A 13,849-nucleotide genomic window follows, 5' to 3' on the forward strand; every position below is an offset into this window, starting at 1 on the left:
CTGCATTCCCACCAGCAGTGCACAAGTGTTCCTTTTTCTCCACATCCTCTCCAGCACTTGTCGTTTGCTGATTTGTTGATGATAGCCAGTCTGACAGGTGTGAGATGGTACCTCATTGTTGTTTTGATTTGCATCTCTCGGATGATTAGTGACTTTGAGCATGTTTTCATATGTCTCTTGGCTTTCTGAATGTCCTCTTTTGAAAGGTGTCTATTTAGGTCCTTTGCCCATTTTTTGATTGGATTGTTTATCTTCCTTTTGTTAAGTTGTATGAGTTCCCTATAGATTTTGGAGATTAGGCCCTTATCAGATATGACATTGGCAAATATGTTTTCCCACACAGTGGGTTTTCTCGTTGTTTTGTTGATGGTTTCTTTTGCTGTGCAGAAGCTTTTTATTTTGATGTAGTCCCATTTGTTCATTTTCTCTTTAGTTTCAAGTGCCCTAGGAGCTGTATCAGTGAAGAAATTGCTTCGGCATATGTCTGAGATTTTGTTGCCTTTGGATTCTTCTAGAATTTTTATGGTTTCCTGTCGTACATTTAAGTCCTTTATCCATTTTGAGTTTATTTTTGTGTATGGTGTAAGTTGGTGGTCTAGTTTCATTTTCTTGCATATATCTGTCCAATTTTCCCAACACCATTTATTGAAGAGACTATCTTGGCTCCATTGTATGTTCTTGCCTCCTTTGTCAAATATTAATTGAGCATATTGGTTCGGGCCGATTTCTGGGCTCTCTATTCTATTCCATTGATCTATATGCCTATTCTTGTGCCAGTACCAGGCAGTTTTGAGAACAGTGGCTTTGTAATACAACTTGATATCTGGTATTGAGATCCCACCTACTTTGTTCTTTTTCAGGATTGCTGCAGCTATTCGGGGTCTTTTTTTATTCCAGATGAATTTTTGGAGAGTTCGTTCTATATCTCTGAAGTATGCCGTTGGTATTTTAATGGGAAGTGCATTGAATTTATAGATTGCTTTGGGTAGTATGGACATTTTAATGATGTTGATTCTACCAATCCATGAACACGGTATGTTCTTCCATCTGTTTATGTCTTCCTCTATATCTTTTTTCAACGTCCTGTAGTTTTCTGAGTAGAGGTCTTTTACCTCTTTAGTTAAGATTATTCCTAGGTAGCTTAGTTTTTTTGGTGCGATGGTAAACGGGATTGTTTTTATAATCTCTCTTTCTGAAAGTTCACTATTGGTGTATAGAAATGCCTCAGATTTCTTGGGGTTAATTTTGTATCCTGCTACATTGCCAAATTCATGTATTAAGTCTAGTAGCTTTTTGATGGAGTCTCTAGGGTTTTGTATGTATAATATCATGTCGTCTGCAAATAAGGACAGTTTTACTTCCTCTTTTCCAATTTGGATGCCTTTTATTTCTTCTTCTTGCCGAATTGCAATGGCTAACACTTCCAGTACTATGTTGAACAGGAGTGGTGAGAGGGGGCATCCCTGTCTTGTTCCTGTTCTTAGGGGAAATGGTGTAAGTTTTTGTCCATTGAGAATGATGTTGGCTGTGGGCCTGTCATATATGGCTTTTATTATGTTGAGGTATGATCCTTCTACTCCCACCTTGCTGAGAGTTTTTATCAAAAATGGGTGTTGAATTTTGTCAAATGCTTTTTCTGCATCAATTGATATGACCATGTGGTTTTTTTCTTTCAATTTGTTTATGTGACGTATCACGTTTATTGATTTGCGGATATTGTACCATCCTTGCATCCCTGGGATAAATCCTACTTGGTCATGGTGTATGATCTTTCTGATGTACTGTTGGATCCGATTTGCTAAGATTTTGTTGAGGATTTTGGCATCTATGTTCATGAGGGATATTGGCCTGTAATTCTCTTTCATTGTGTTGTCTTTACCTGGTTTTGGTATTAGGGTGATGCTGGCTTCATAGAATGAGCTTGGAAGTGTTCCTTCCTCTTGAATTTTTTGTAGTAGTCTGAGGAGGATAGGTTTTAGTTCTTCCTTGAATGTTTGGTAAAACTCCCCTGTGAAGCCGTCTGGTCCTGGGCTTTTGTTTGCTGGAAGCTTTTTGATGACTGCTTCAATTTCTTCCATAGTTATTGGCCTGTTGAGATTTTTAGATTCTTCCTGATTGAGTTTTGGAATGTTGTATTTTTCTAGGAATTTGTCCATTTCCTCCAGGTTGTCTAGTTTGCTGGAGTAGAGCTGTCCATAGTATTTTTTAACAATCATTTGTATTTCTGTGGGGTCTGTTGTTATTTCACCTCTTTCATTTCTGATTTTGTTTATTTGGGTCCTCTCTCTTTGCTTCTTGGTGAGTCTGGCTAGAGGTTTGTCAATCTTGTTTATCCTTTCGAAGAACCAGCTCTTGGTTTCATTGATTTTCTGTATTATTTTTTTGGTCTCTATGTTATTTATTTCTGCTCTAATCTTTATTATCTCCTTCCTTCTGCTCACTCTGGGGTTTTCTTGTTGCTCTCTTTCTAATTCTTTGAGTTGTAGAGTTAGCTGATTTACTACCATTTTTTCTTGTTTTTTGAGATAGGCCTGTAGAGCTATAAACTTCCCTCTCAGGACTGCTTTCATTGTGTCCCATAGGTTTTGGATTGTTGTGTTTTCATTGTCATTAGTTTCCAGGATGTTTTGAATTTCTTCTTTGATTTCATTGGTAACCCAATCAATATTTAATAGCATGCTATTCAGCTTCCAGGTGTTTGAGTATTTTGGGTTGTTTTTATTGCAGTTTATTTCTAATATTATGCCATCGTGATCTGCGAAGACGCTTTTTATGATTTCAATCTTCTTGAATTTGGGGATACTTTGCTTGTGACCCAATATATGGTCTATTTTTGAATATGTGTCATGAGCACTTGAGTAGAATGTATATTCCGTGGCACTGGGGTGAAGTGTTCTGAAGATGTCTATTAAGTCCATCTGATCTAGTGAGTCATTTAGTATTGCTGTATCTTTGCTGATTGTTTGTCTAGAGGACTTATCCAGTGATGACAGTGGTGTATTAAAGTCCCCTACTATGATTGTATTGTTGTCGATCTCTCCTTTGATATCTTCCAGAAGATTTTTTATGTATTTGGGTGCTCCTGCATTGGGTGCATATATGTTTATCAGGGTTATATCTTCTTGTTGTATTGATCCTTTTAGTATTATGAAGTGGCCTTCCGTATCTCTTGTTATGGCCTTCACTTTGAGGTCTATTTTGTCCGATATAAGTATTGCTACCCCAGCTTTCTTTTCTTTTCCATTAGCCTGAAAGATATTTTTCCATCCCTTCACTTTCAGTCTGTGTGAGTCCTTTCTAATGAGGTGGGTCTCTTGTAGACAGCAAATGTATGGGTCATGATTTTTTATCCATTCAGCCACTCGATATCTTTTGGTTGGAGCATTTAGCCCGTTTACATTTAAAGTTATTATTGAAAGGTACTTGTTTGTAGCCATTTCTTTTTTTGTGTGTGTGGCTGATTTCTTTCTGGGATTTTTATTTCTTCTTTTTACACCAGTCCCTTTAGCATTTCTTGCATTGCTGGCTTGGTGGTGATAAACTCCCTTAGCCTTTTTTTGTCTGTGAAGCTTCTTATTTCCCCTTCAATTTTGAATGATAGCCTTGCTGGATAGAGTATTCTTGGATTCAGTCCTTTGCTTTGCATCACTTTGTAAATTTCCGTCCATTCTTTTCTGGCCTGATGTGTTTCTGTTGAGAAATCATTTGATAATCTAATGGGAGATCCCTTGTATGTAACTTTCCGTCTCTCTCTTGCAGCCTGTAAGATTCTCTCTTTGTCCTGAACATTTGCCATGGTAATTATGATGTGTCTTGGTGTGGGTCTTTTCGGGTTCACCTTGCTTGGGACTCTCTGGGCTTGTGTGACTTTTTTCTTCCCCACCTCAGGGAAGTTTTCTGATATTATTTCTTCCAATAGGTTTTCTAATCCTTGTTCCTCTTTCTGTTGTTCTGGCACCCCTATTATTCGTATGTTGTTTCGTTTCATGTTGTCCCAAAGCTCCCTTAGGCTCTCCTCCTGTCTTTTAATTTTTTTCTCCAACTGAAGTACAGTTTGGGTGTGTTTTGCTTCCCTGTCTTCTAATTCACTAATTCGGTCTTCCGCTTCTCCTAGTCTACTGTTGATACTTTCAATGGTGTTCTTTATTGCAGCTATATCGCACTTCATTTCTTCTTGGGTCTTAGTTAAGTTGTCGATTTTTTCATCTGTTTCTTCTTGCTTCTTGGATAAGTTGTCGATTTTTTCCTCCATCCGGTGTATGCACTCTAGGACCCTTATTCTGAATTCTTTTTCTGTCATGTTGTATGCCTCTGTATCACTTAGCTGCTTTTCTGGTGAGTCCTCCTTTTCTTTCCTTTGGGGATTTCTTTGTCTACCCATGTTTGATCTCACTGACGTATATAGATATTGAGTCGTTCAGTGGCTGCTCCCTAGGTGGCAGTGGCTCCTCGGGCTGTGGTTGCTCCTTGGGCGGTTGTGGTAGCAGCTGCTCCTCTGTTGTTAGCGGGTCTTCTGATGGGTGCTGTTCACAGCTGTTGTGGCTCTTCTGGCTGGTGGAGGGAGGCTTCACCCACAGCAGCTGTTCCTCAGACAGAGCGTGTGGAGATCAGGAGGCCGCTGTTGCTTGGATCTTTCTGTGGGGAGAAGCCGAGTTCCTCTGAGTTCACGTAGTCGCGCTGCTTGAGAGCCGTTGTTGCCGGGTTAGTAGCTGGTCTCTGGATGCCGGCGACAGTCACCCAAGATGGCATGGTCTCCGCGGCTGTGCCGGCGCACCTGGAGAGGTTTCAGCCTCAGCCTCTAACCATTCCCTTTATCTAGGATTTCTCTGTCTTTCCTGGCTGCAGACTGTCTCAGCTGAATCTCCTCTGCTTATTCGGGCTGTATGCTACCCGTTTCAGCTGCCCGCCCTTATCTGCTCCGGGACAAGGCACCGACACGTCTGTCTAAACCTCCGCCATTTTCTCTCCCCCGACATTATGTTTTAAGACACCTAAAACCCTTCCCACACTTTAACCCAGTAAACATGTGTGGGCATGGGAGTAGCTTTATGTACATATGTTCATTCCAGTATTGTTGATAAAGGTGCTTTTTCTTTGAAATGTGGGTTCATGGTCAAAGTTAAAGAAAGATTGCTTATAACTGATCTGGGACAAATGCTACCAAAAGTGGAAGAATAGTTAAGTGAATGATGTATCCATTAATGCAACCATAAAAATTCATGTTCACAAAGAGTTCATAATGGCATGTTAAAGTGCTAACAACATTACCTACAAAAGGAGTGGAAAATGTATTATATAGCAATTGTATAAAGTTATATATTTTAAAACCTATTAAGAAAAAAAGGGAAAAACATGAAAACAAATGCTCCAAGCCCTGGCCGGTGTTGTTCAGTGGTTACAGCATTGGCCAGACTACCAAGGGTCTCTGGTTTGATTCCCAGTCAAGGGTATGTACTTGGTTGCAGGTTCGATTACCGGCCCATGTTGTGGCACGTGCAGGAGGCAAACCAATCGATGTTTCTCTCTCACATCGATGTCTCTCTCTCTCTCTCTCTCTCTCTCTCTCTCTCTCTCTCTCTCTCTTTCTCTCCCACTTCCATCCCTCCTTTCAACTCTTTCTAAAATCAATAGGAAAATATCCTTGGGTGAGGATTAACACACAAAATAAATAAATAAATAAATAAATAAATAAATAAATAAATAAAAATAAAAGCTCCCAAACCATTCACTGTTTTTTTTTCCCTTTTATATCTATCTTTAGATATTTTCCAAATTGTATCTTATGTACATACATTGCTTCTAAAATGGAAGAAAAACATCACTTTATTCAGGCGGTTCAGGGGAGGAAGGAGAGGAACAGAAAATAAGCCTGGGGTGGGGAGAGTTGCATAAAACTGAAGGATGCTAAGTCCCCACTCAAGGTCTCAAGCTTGCTGGTAAAGATGATGACATTCAAGATGCTGCCAAGTGCTCTCAAGCGGAGTTGCTATTTGTCCTTTAAGCTCACTCTGAGCTTGGTATTGAGAAAAACCAATAAGAAACTGGTGTTTCCCTATCGCTTCCACTCTACTCCGCAAATGCTGTTACTCTCCCTAACTCGACCACCCCAAAACCACAGGTTCCCACCACCTGTGGCCTGTTCTTGGGCAAGGATACACAGAGGAGCCAAAGAATTCACACACAACCGTCACTGGGCCCTGGGAGGGGCAGCACAGCCTAGATTGTGAAAAAATACTGTAACATTCCAGGAATCCCTTGTCAGCTGCTAGCTAAACACAGCCAGAGGCCGCAGGAAAACTGTCTCTTGCATCTGGGGCAACATAAACTATCACTTAAGGTTCCTTGTAAGCCGCAGAAACCAAACGTGGCTAACTTAATCAAATCCAAGTTGATTGGAAATTGAGTCCTTTACATAAGGAAAAATGAATCCTGCCTCTTGGAGCGTAAGAACCACAGCAGCACAAGAACCACAGCAGCTCTGCATTCAGCCCCAGAGCTTCAGGGGCAATTCCTTTTTGGGTGCTGCCATCTAATGACTCAGCTTCCACCAGGGCCGGTATTAAGTGCTCCGCTCATGATTAAAATTCCTGGGGAGAAAAAGTGAAAGGATTGCTTTAACCATGTGCCCATCTCCTTGGCTAGAGGTAAAGAGATGCCCCGATTAACAGTCATTCGGGATCTCATGCAATAGATGGAAACCAGCCCGAAGGTAGGATGACCACATGTTGGGATTTGCCCTAGACAGTCCCAATTTATAACTGTTTTTCAGGAATAACTATAAATAGTCTCACTTTTACTCACAAAAGTGTCCAAGTTTGGATAATAAATTGCATTATCACTCTACACAAAGGAAAAAGAGGGCATTGTTGCCGAAGAAGGGGAAGCGATGCTGAGCAGATGAAAATAGCTACCATTACAATGAGACTATTAGCAGGGGTCAAAACAAAGTGTTTTGCTCCCAATCTCTCAGGTCAAAAGATAAGAATCAGGGTCAAAAGCCCTTATCAGTCTTTTGCTTTTGACTCCCACGTGAAAATAACATTTCCACCTCACTCCCTATGTGCTGAATGATTATGACTTTGACCCAATCGTTGCATTGCCTTGTCTTTGTATGTCCTTGCAGCTAAACCCCTGAATGTTAAAAGTGTTCTCTTTTACCGCTGCTTTTTTAGCTTAATTGGTGCCCTCCTGCTTTCCAAAATAGAATGCTAACATCCATTCACCCAGCTGGAGGGTCAGGGTGATCCCACATCCAATATTCCCCAAAGCGTGTATGGGATGGTTGCTGCCCCCCTGCTGCTCACTAGTAATAAGGAGTCAAATAGCGCCTTTTGATTCTCATTTCCTCCGCGAGGCTGCTCTACAAGCATGGGGTCAACTTAAAGGAAGAGGGATTTCGTGTAATATTTTTCTCCTTTCATTCGTGCATTTAAATTACTTTCTTGCAAACTCTGCTTGTTACCTAGATGTACTAGCACTTTTGTTACCTAATTAGCTTTATCAGAATCCCAACCAAAAATAACAAGAAATGGAATAACGATAAGGTATCCTGCTCCCCTCAAAACAGATTTCCTTGCGCGCTTTATCTCTTGGTACTGTTCTGGCTTGTTTAATTAAAGTATCAGAAATTATTAGACTCAAATTATTTCTTGATCTAGTGCTCAAATTCTCCTGGAAGAAAAAAAAAACAGCTTCTTCTGCTTCGGTATTTAAACCTTTATCAGTGTGAGGCAGGTAAGTTTCCCACACATACGCAACCAGATTCAGGTAATTCGATATATTTTGGGAAGAAGAGCCTAATTTAGCCTCTGAGTAATTCAGCAAACACATTTGCTTTGGGGCCACCATGAACATCAGATACTCATGTCTCCTCTCCTATGTGCCTGGGTCATCAAAATGAACATTAGTGTGCAAAAAAATCCTGTGAAACCTTAGCATGGAGCTGTGAAATTCAAAGCCAAGATCTTATTTATATTTTCATTAGAGAGGTAGAGGTAAAATATCTCCAAGTTCAAGCCACTAACATTAGTCCTATTCAAGGAGGGTAGTCATGTCTGTTGTAGACTTTGAAATAACTGAGGAGAAAGCACTTTTAAATGACAGCATTGAGAAGGAGAGAAATATAAGACCGATTGGTTACCCCTCTTCATCACACTGTGTGGGGAAAGCTCGGGTTGGAATCTGTTGGCTCCTGGTGGAGCTGTGCGAGAGGTTCACTTTCTTCGAAGTCGTCTGCAATATGATCCCTTTCTGCACGGTCAAGCTTGGCCACCATAGTCACCAGGCAGCCATTCTGAACTTGTGTTTTATTGGAGCTTCGATCCTTAGCCCTGTGTCTGCGGGGTGGTTTGCTGATGTCTGTCTGGGAAGAAACAGACTGGCATATGTTTGCTTATGTCTACATTTTCTAGGTAAGTGTCCTCTTCTGACTGGATTGTTTTGCAATTTAATTGCATGGGTTGTCATTAGAATTTATAGTTTATGTTATTTCTGCCTTGCTCTTAGGGTCAAATGCGATCAGTGAAGTAAGAATGTTGTTTCAATTTATTTCATCTTCCTTATTATTTGAGGGATACTAGTAAGTGTGTGTGTGTTGGAGGATGCTTTGATACCTATATCGTTGCACTGATTATGTCTTATAGTAATTAGCTCTTTACCTGTTGGTCTTTTGTACTCCTTAGAATGCCTCCTTTCCTCTGTCCTATCCCAAATCCAAATTCATGACCAATGCTATGTGAAGCATGTAGTTCATTTACTCCACAACTAAGATAAAATGCTATAAAGATTTTTCAAGTCCATGTAGAGTAATTGAGAAATGTTTTCATCAAGTGGTGGTCTTTCAATTAGTCACATAGTAGTTAAGATTGCGTATGAAGATGTCTTTTCTATATCATGAAATATGGCTGTATGCTAAAAAAAATGAATGAATTCAAACACTACCCTGTGCCTCTTTACATAGAGAGAAATAAATATATCTAAAGTTTGAGAGTAAGGTGATTGTGAGAAATGTTTGGGAAATATCAAGATTGTTTGAGGTCTAGAGAGCAAGTTGATAAACAGAATTTTAGGCTGAAAAGTTCAAGTTGTCCTTCTAGACAACAAAGACTCACTGATGATATGATGAAAACATTTGGGAAATGCTTTTCTTCAATAAACCGGAGGGGCAACCACAGGGAGAGGTTAAATAGGGAGATAGAGGGAGACCAGAAATCTCAGGATGATGGTCTAGGACAGTGGTTCTCAACCTGTGGGTCGCGACCCCTTTGGGGGTCGAACTACCCTTTCACAGGGGTCGCCTAAGACAATCGGAAAACACATATATAATTACATATTGTTTTGTGATTAATCACTATGCTTTAATTATGTTCAATTTGTAACAATGAAATTGGGGGTCACCACAACATGAGGAACTGTATTAAAGGTCACGGCATTAGGAAGGTTGAGAACCACTGGTCTAGGAAATGGAGACGTGTTAATTCAGGAGAGAATGTGAAAAAAAAAAAAAACACTTAAAAACTAGGCAACTAAATTATGACATAAATATGATGGAGGAATACAAATCAGCTCCAAGTTTCTGAGCTGAGGAACTTAAAACATGTATGCTGTTCACCAATACAGAGAAGTGCAGCAGAAATGCAGATTTGGGGCACAGTGGGTGAGATGAATGAGGAAGGGATGGGTTCTCAGACATGGAACATATCACACAATTTCAGGCAGGTGGTAAAGGATCACTCGCCGAATGGGTTAGAGTGTGATACCAACATGTAAGCTTCTTTACTGCTTCGGTCTGTGAAATCAAAACTAAGCCACTGCATGGCAAATATTCATTCAACATTCAATGGACATTTCTCACTGACATCAATACTCTGACCCAGGCACTGTTCTAGAATCTGCAAATGCAACAGAGAAGAAAGCCCAAGTTGACTTTCTGGTGCAGGGGGTGAGAAAACAAGTAAACTTATACCATGACAGGGGTTAATGAGTGTCATGATGAAAAACATGCCAAGTAAGGGGACAGGATGGACTGGACAGTCACAGGGTTGCTGTTCTGTATCGGGGAATGTTTTCTGATAAGGAGCTGTTGAGCAAGGGCCTGAATGATTTGCTCTTAACCTGGTAACAGGCCGTAGCAGGAGCACTTGGTAACTACTTAACATGGTTATTACTGAACATGGTCATTTCTATTAGTCTAAATTCCTGTGCACATCATCAGACTAGGACCGAACTTCTAGCTTTGTAATTTGGCAAACAAAACACTTAAATCAAACTCCATGACCATTCTTTTTACGAAAAATCATTTCCTTTTATAAAAATTAAATCTTTTGTTGAAAGTATTACATATGCCCTCTTTTCCCCCCATGGACCCCTTCTAGCCTGGCCCCGGCCCCGGCCCCGGCCCAGGGCCTTCACCACCCTCATGCTTGTGTCCATGGTTACACAGATCTGCATGTAAGTGCTCTGTTTGTGTCCCCCCCTCCCCTCACCGCTGCCATCAATTTCCAACCCGTCACTGAGTATCAGAGGTTCTGTTAAAACTGTGTCTTCTGTCTGAATCGCTAAAACCTGAGCTCAGAAAGGCAGCTTTCTCTTACTTCACAACATTACTTCTCACCTCTCTGCAGCAGTGAGGCTACCACCCCCACCCCCCGCCCCCCCACGTGAGGAATGAGAGAAAGAAGGGCATTAAAAGGAGAAAGAGAAGCAGAAAAGGAAAAGAGGCTATGCTCTCCTCTAACTACACTGTTATTCTTAAAATGCTTTACTTAGCAGACTTCTGAGATGTCTGAGATACCACTTTTTTTTTTTTTATCACTCTATTGATTAAGAACAAATAAACCTTGTTAACGGTGTTTTTCTTCCTGGGGATGAGATTACAGGCATCTTTAATTTCTTACAGGATGTATTTCTGAATTACTTTATTTTGTTAAAATGGGCATGATTTGCTTATACATTCTGAGAAAAACAATAGTTCAAGTTTAAGGGGGGAAAAGGAGGACTCTAGACTACTTAAAATACATATTGAAGGACATGTTCACATTTAGAAAAATCCTGCTCTCTCCAAAATGGTTAACAGATATTTTAATAAGACAATCACATGATGATGCTACTTTCAGGGGAAAAACCTTACTTGTGATGTGATTTGGTGATTCAATTGGTTTATGACATATTTATTCTCCTTTTCCCCGTCCGCAGGCACTGCTTTGTTGTCTGTGGTTGCCTTTCCTTTGGAAGATTTCTATGTAGGTGGTCACCATATGACCAACAGCATACCAAGACAGGAGCAGAGCAGGCTGTTTTACGTAGCTCTGCTGGCCCTCTGCCTCGGCTCGGGAGGAGTAAGAGCCATCGTTTGTCCACTGGGCGCTTACAGCCTCCAGGAGCCTGGATCACAGAAACGAGTGTCTTTTTGTAACTGGTAGGTAGCACCGGTTGGAAGAGAAACAAGGTTATGGCATTCCTCTCTCTTTTGGGATTTCTCGTTGTTTGCTTTCTGGTGCCCTTCTGAGGGCAGTAGCCCCGTCTTCATCATTGATTGGGCTAGCATGTGGTCAGCAAACCGAGGCTCGGCAAACGGCGGCTCGCGAGCCACATGCGGCTCTTTGGCCCCTTGAGTGTGGCTCTTCCACAAAATACCGACTTCTGCGCATGGGCCACGAAGTTTCAGTCACACTGTACGTGCACGCCCGCACGTGGTATTTTGTGGAAGAGCCACAGTCAAGGGGCCAAAGAGACGCATGTGGCTCACGAGCCGTGGTTTGCCGATCACAGGGCTAGGCGCAGTGGTCGGCAAACTCATTAGTCAACAGAGCCAAATATCAACAGTACAACGATTGGAATTTCTTTTGAGAGCCAAATTTTTTAAACTTAAACTATATAGGTAGGTACATTGTTATTAACTTAAATAGGGTACTCCTAAGGCTTAGGAAGAGCCACACTCAAGGGGCCAAAGAGCCGCATGTGGCTCGCGAGCCGCAGTTCGCCGACCACGGATAGGGGATTTACAATATGACCATGCCCCTGACAATGATTTAGGCACTAATGACAGGAACATATGAGTCGGGTACAGAGCAACACAACGTCCCAGCACCTTCTGAAAACACATTGACACATTTACCCTCCAAGTGGGCAAGTGTGAAATGGCTTGGCATAGTGCAGAGAATGTGGCTTTGGAGCACATTCAAAGCAGGCCTGGAGGGAAGTCTCACCTCTGTTTGATACAACTGCCTGACCTCGATCAAGAAATTTATTCTTTACAAGCTTCAGTGTAATCATTCTTAAAGAGATATAATAATGCCTCTTCTTGGCTTTTATTAGAGGTAATAATGTATATACTGCCGGCAGAGAACCTGGCACATAGTAGGTGATCAATAAGCAGTAGCTATTATTATGAGTTATTACATTGGATTGGACTAATTTAGCAGGGATTATACATTCAGAGGGCAAAACAGAGAGAATATGAAAAGGATAGAAGCACTGCACAATATTTATTTATTTATTTATTTATTTATTTATTTATTTATTTATTTATTTATGAGAGAAAGGGACTGGGAGAGAGAAACATGGATGAGGGATGAGAAACATCAATTGGTTGCCTCCTGCACACCCCTATCGGGGATCCCAGCAACCTTTTGGCGCACAGGAGGATACCCAACCAACTGAGCTACACCGGCCAGGGCTTGTATAATTTTTTAAAACATCAACCAGTATCTCTGCTTTGCATCCACATTGCCCCCATCATCTGAAAGAGTTTGTATTCCTTGACAACCAAACCACGTTTCTGTGAGTCTTGGCCTCTTCTGATGAGTTCTTATACAGTTTTATGTGGTTTTGAGGAACCAATTTCTATTATCAATTATGAATTCAAAAAAATGGAAATTTTATCTTAAGGTAGAGCATTTCAGAGAATTTTGTTGTGTTTTTTATTATTCATCAGTGGATGTCAAACAGATCTGAGATACATTACATCTTTTGTTCACACTTTTCTGTGATATGGGTTGCCTACATTTTTCTAAAACAGTGTGACTTTCCAACGTTAACAATGAATAATGTTAGCAATAGATAAAGCAATGCCCAAAGAGCATCAGACAAAATGTTTTCAGAAAATTTATATTAAAATCATTAAATGAAAAAAAATGTTAGCTAGGTACATGTAGTTATCCAAGGCAGTTAGTATCTCTCTCTCTCTCTCTTGTTCTCTCTCTCTCTTGTTCTCTCTCTCTCTCTCTCCCTCTCTCTCTCTCTCTCTCCCCCCCCCCCCAATTATATTAATATTACAAAGCACTCAGGCCTATTTTGGATTAAGTCCAAATGTCATAGAATGATGAAGTTTCACCCAAGGTGGAAGGAACTCTTCACTTCTTTATAGAAAATTCTGCCTCCTTGACCTGCCCAAAGGAGAAAGAAAAATATTTTATTGTTATTCTATTCATAAGTTTAATCCTTAATTAGCAACATCATTTTGATTAAATAAGACTCTAGAGGATGAAGACTGGTGAGCAATCGGTTGTTCTGGAAGATAGCTCTGGAGAATATATTGTGCTGTGGTCTTAGTCATTGAGTTGTGTTTAATCAAAATGACATTTCTCCGTGTGGATTACAAAGGAGACATTATATGAATGAAATATTTCCTCTGGGAGGTGGAGGGGACTCCCAATGGGTTTGTGCTTTAGGACTTTGCAAAGGGGGATGGGGAATTGGGTAAAAATGAATTTCTGCAGCTGTGAGGAGCGGGCCAAATTTAGGATGAACGCACTTTGATTTGGTTACCTGTTATTTCCTAATTTCATTAAAATCTCTAACAAGAAGAGCCATTAGGTATTTTTAAAACCTAAGTTAAAGCACCTAAAAA

The 13,849-nt window shown here is 40.6% G+C and overlaps 1 protein-coding gene across 1 annotated transcript in view; it reads left to right on the forward strand.

Moving 5' to 3' along the window:
- Nucleotides 1–8,050: 8,050 nt before the first annotated feature.
- SLC15A5 (solute carrier family 15 member 5) overlaps nucleotides 8,051–13,849 on the forward strand; it is a gene marked incomplete at both ends in the record, with an annotated part of 76,627 nt that continues 70,828 nt past the window's right edge. Inside the window, 2 exons of the mRNA XM_081080797.1 lie at nucleotides 8,051–8,411; nucleotides 11,194–11,416. Coding sequence (XP_080936923.1) covers nucleotides 8,051–8,411; nucleotides 11,194–11,416 — 584 coding nt within the window. The remainder of the gene's footprint in view (nucleotides 8,412–11,193; nucleotides 11,417–13,849) is intronic.

Source organism: Myotis nattereri (assembly GCF_964212035.1).
Source record: "Myotis nattereri genome assembly, chromosome: 2".
In the NCBI taxonomy this organism is placed as follows: domain Eukaryota; kingdom Metazoa; phylum Chordata; class Mammalia; order Chiroptera; family Vespertilionidae; genus Myotis; species Myotis nattereri.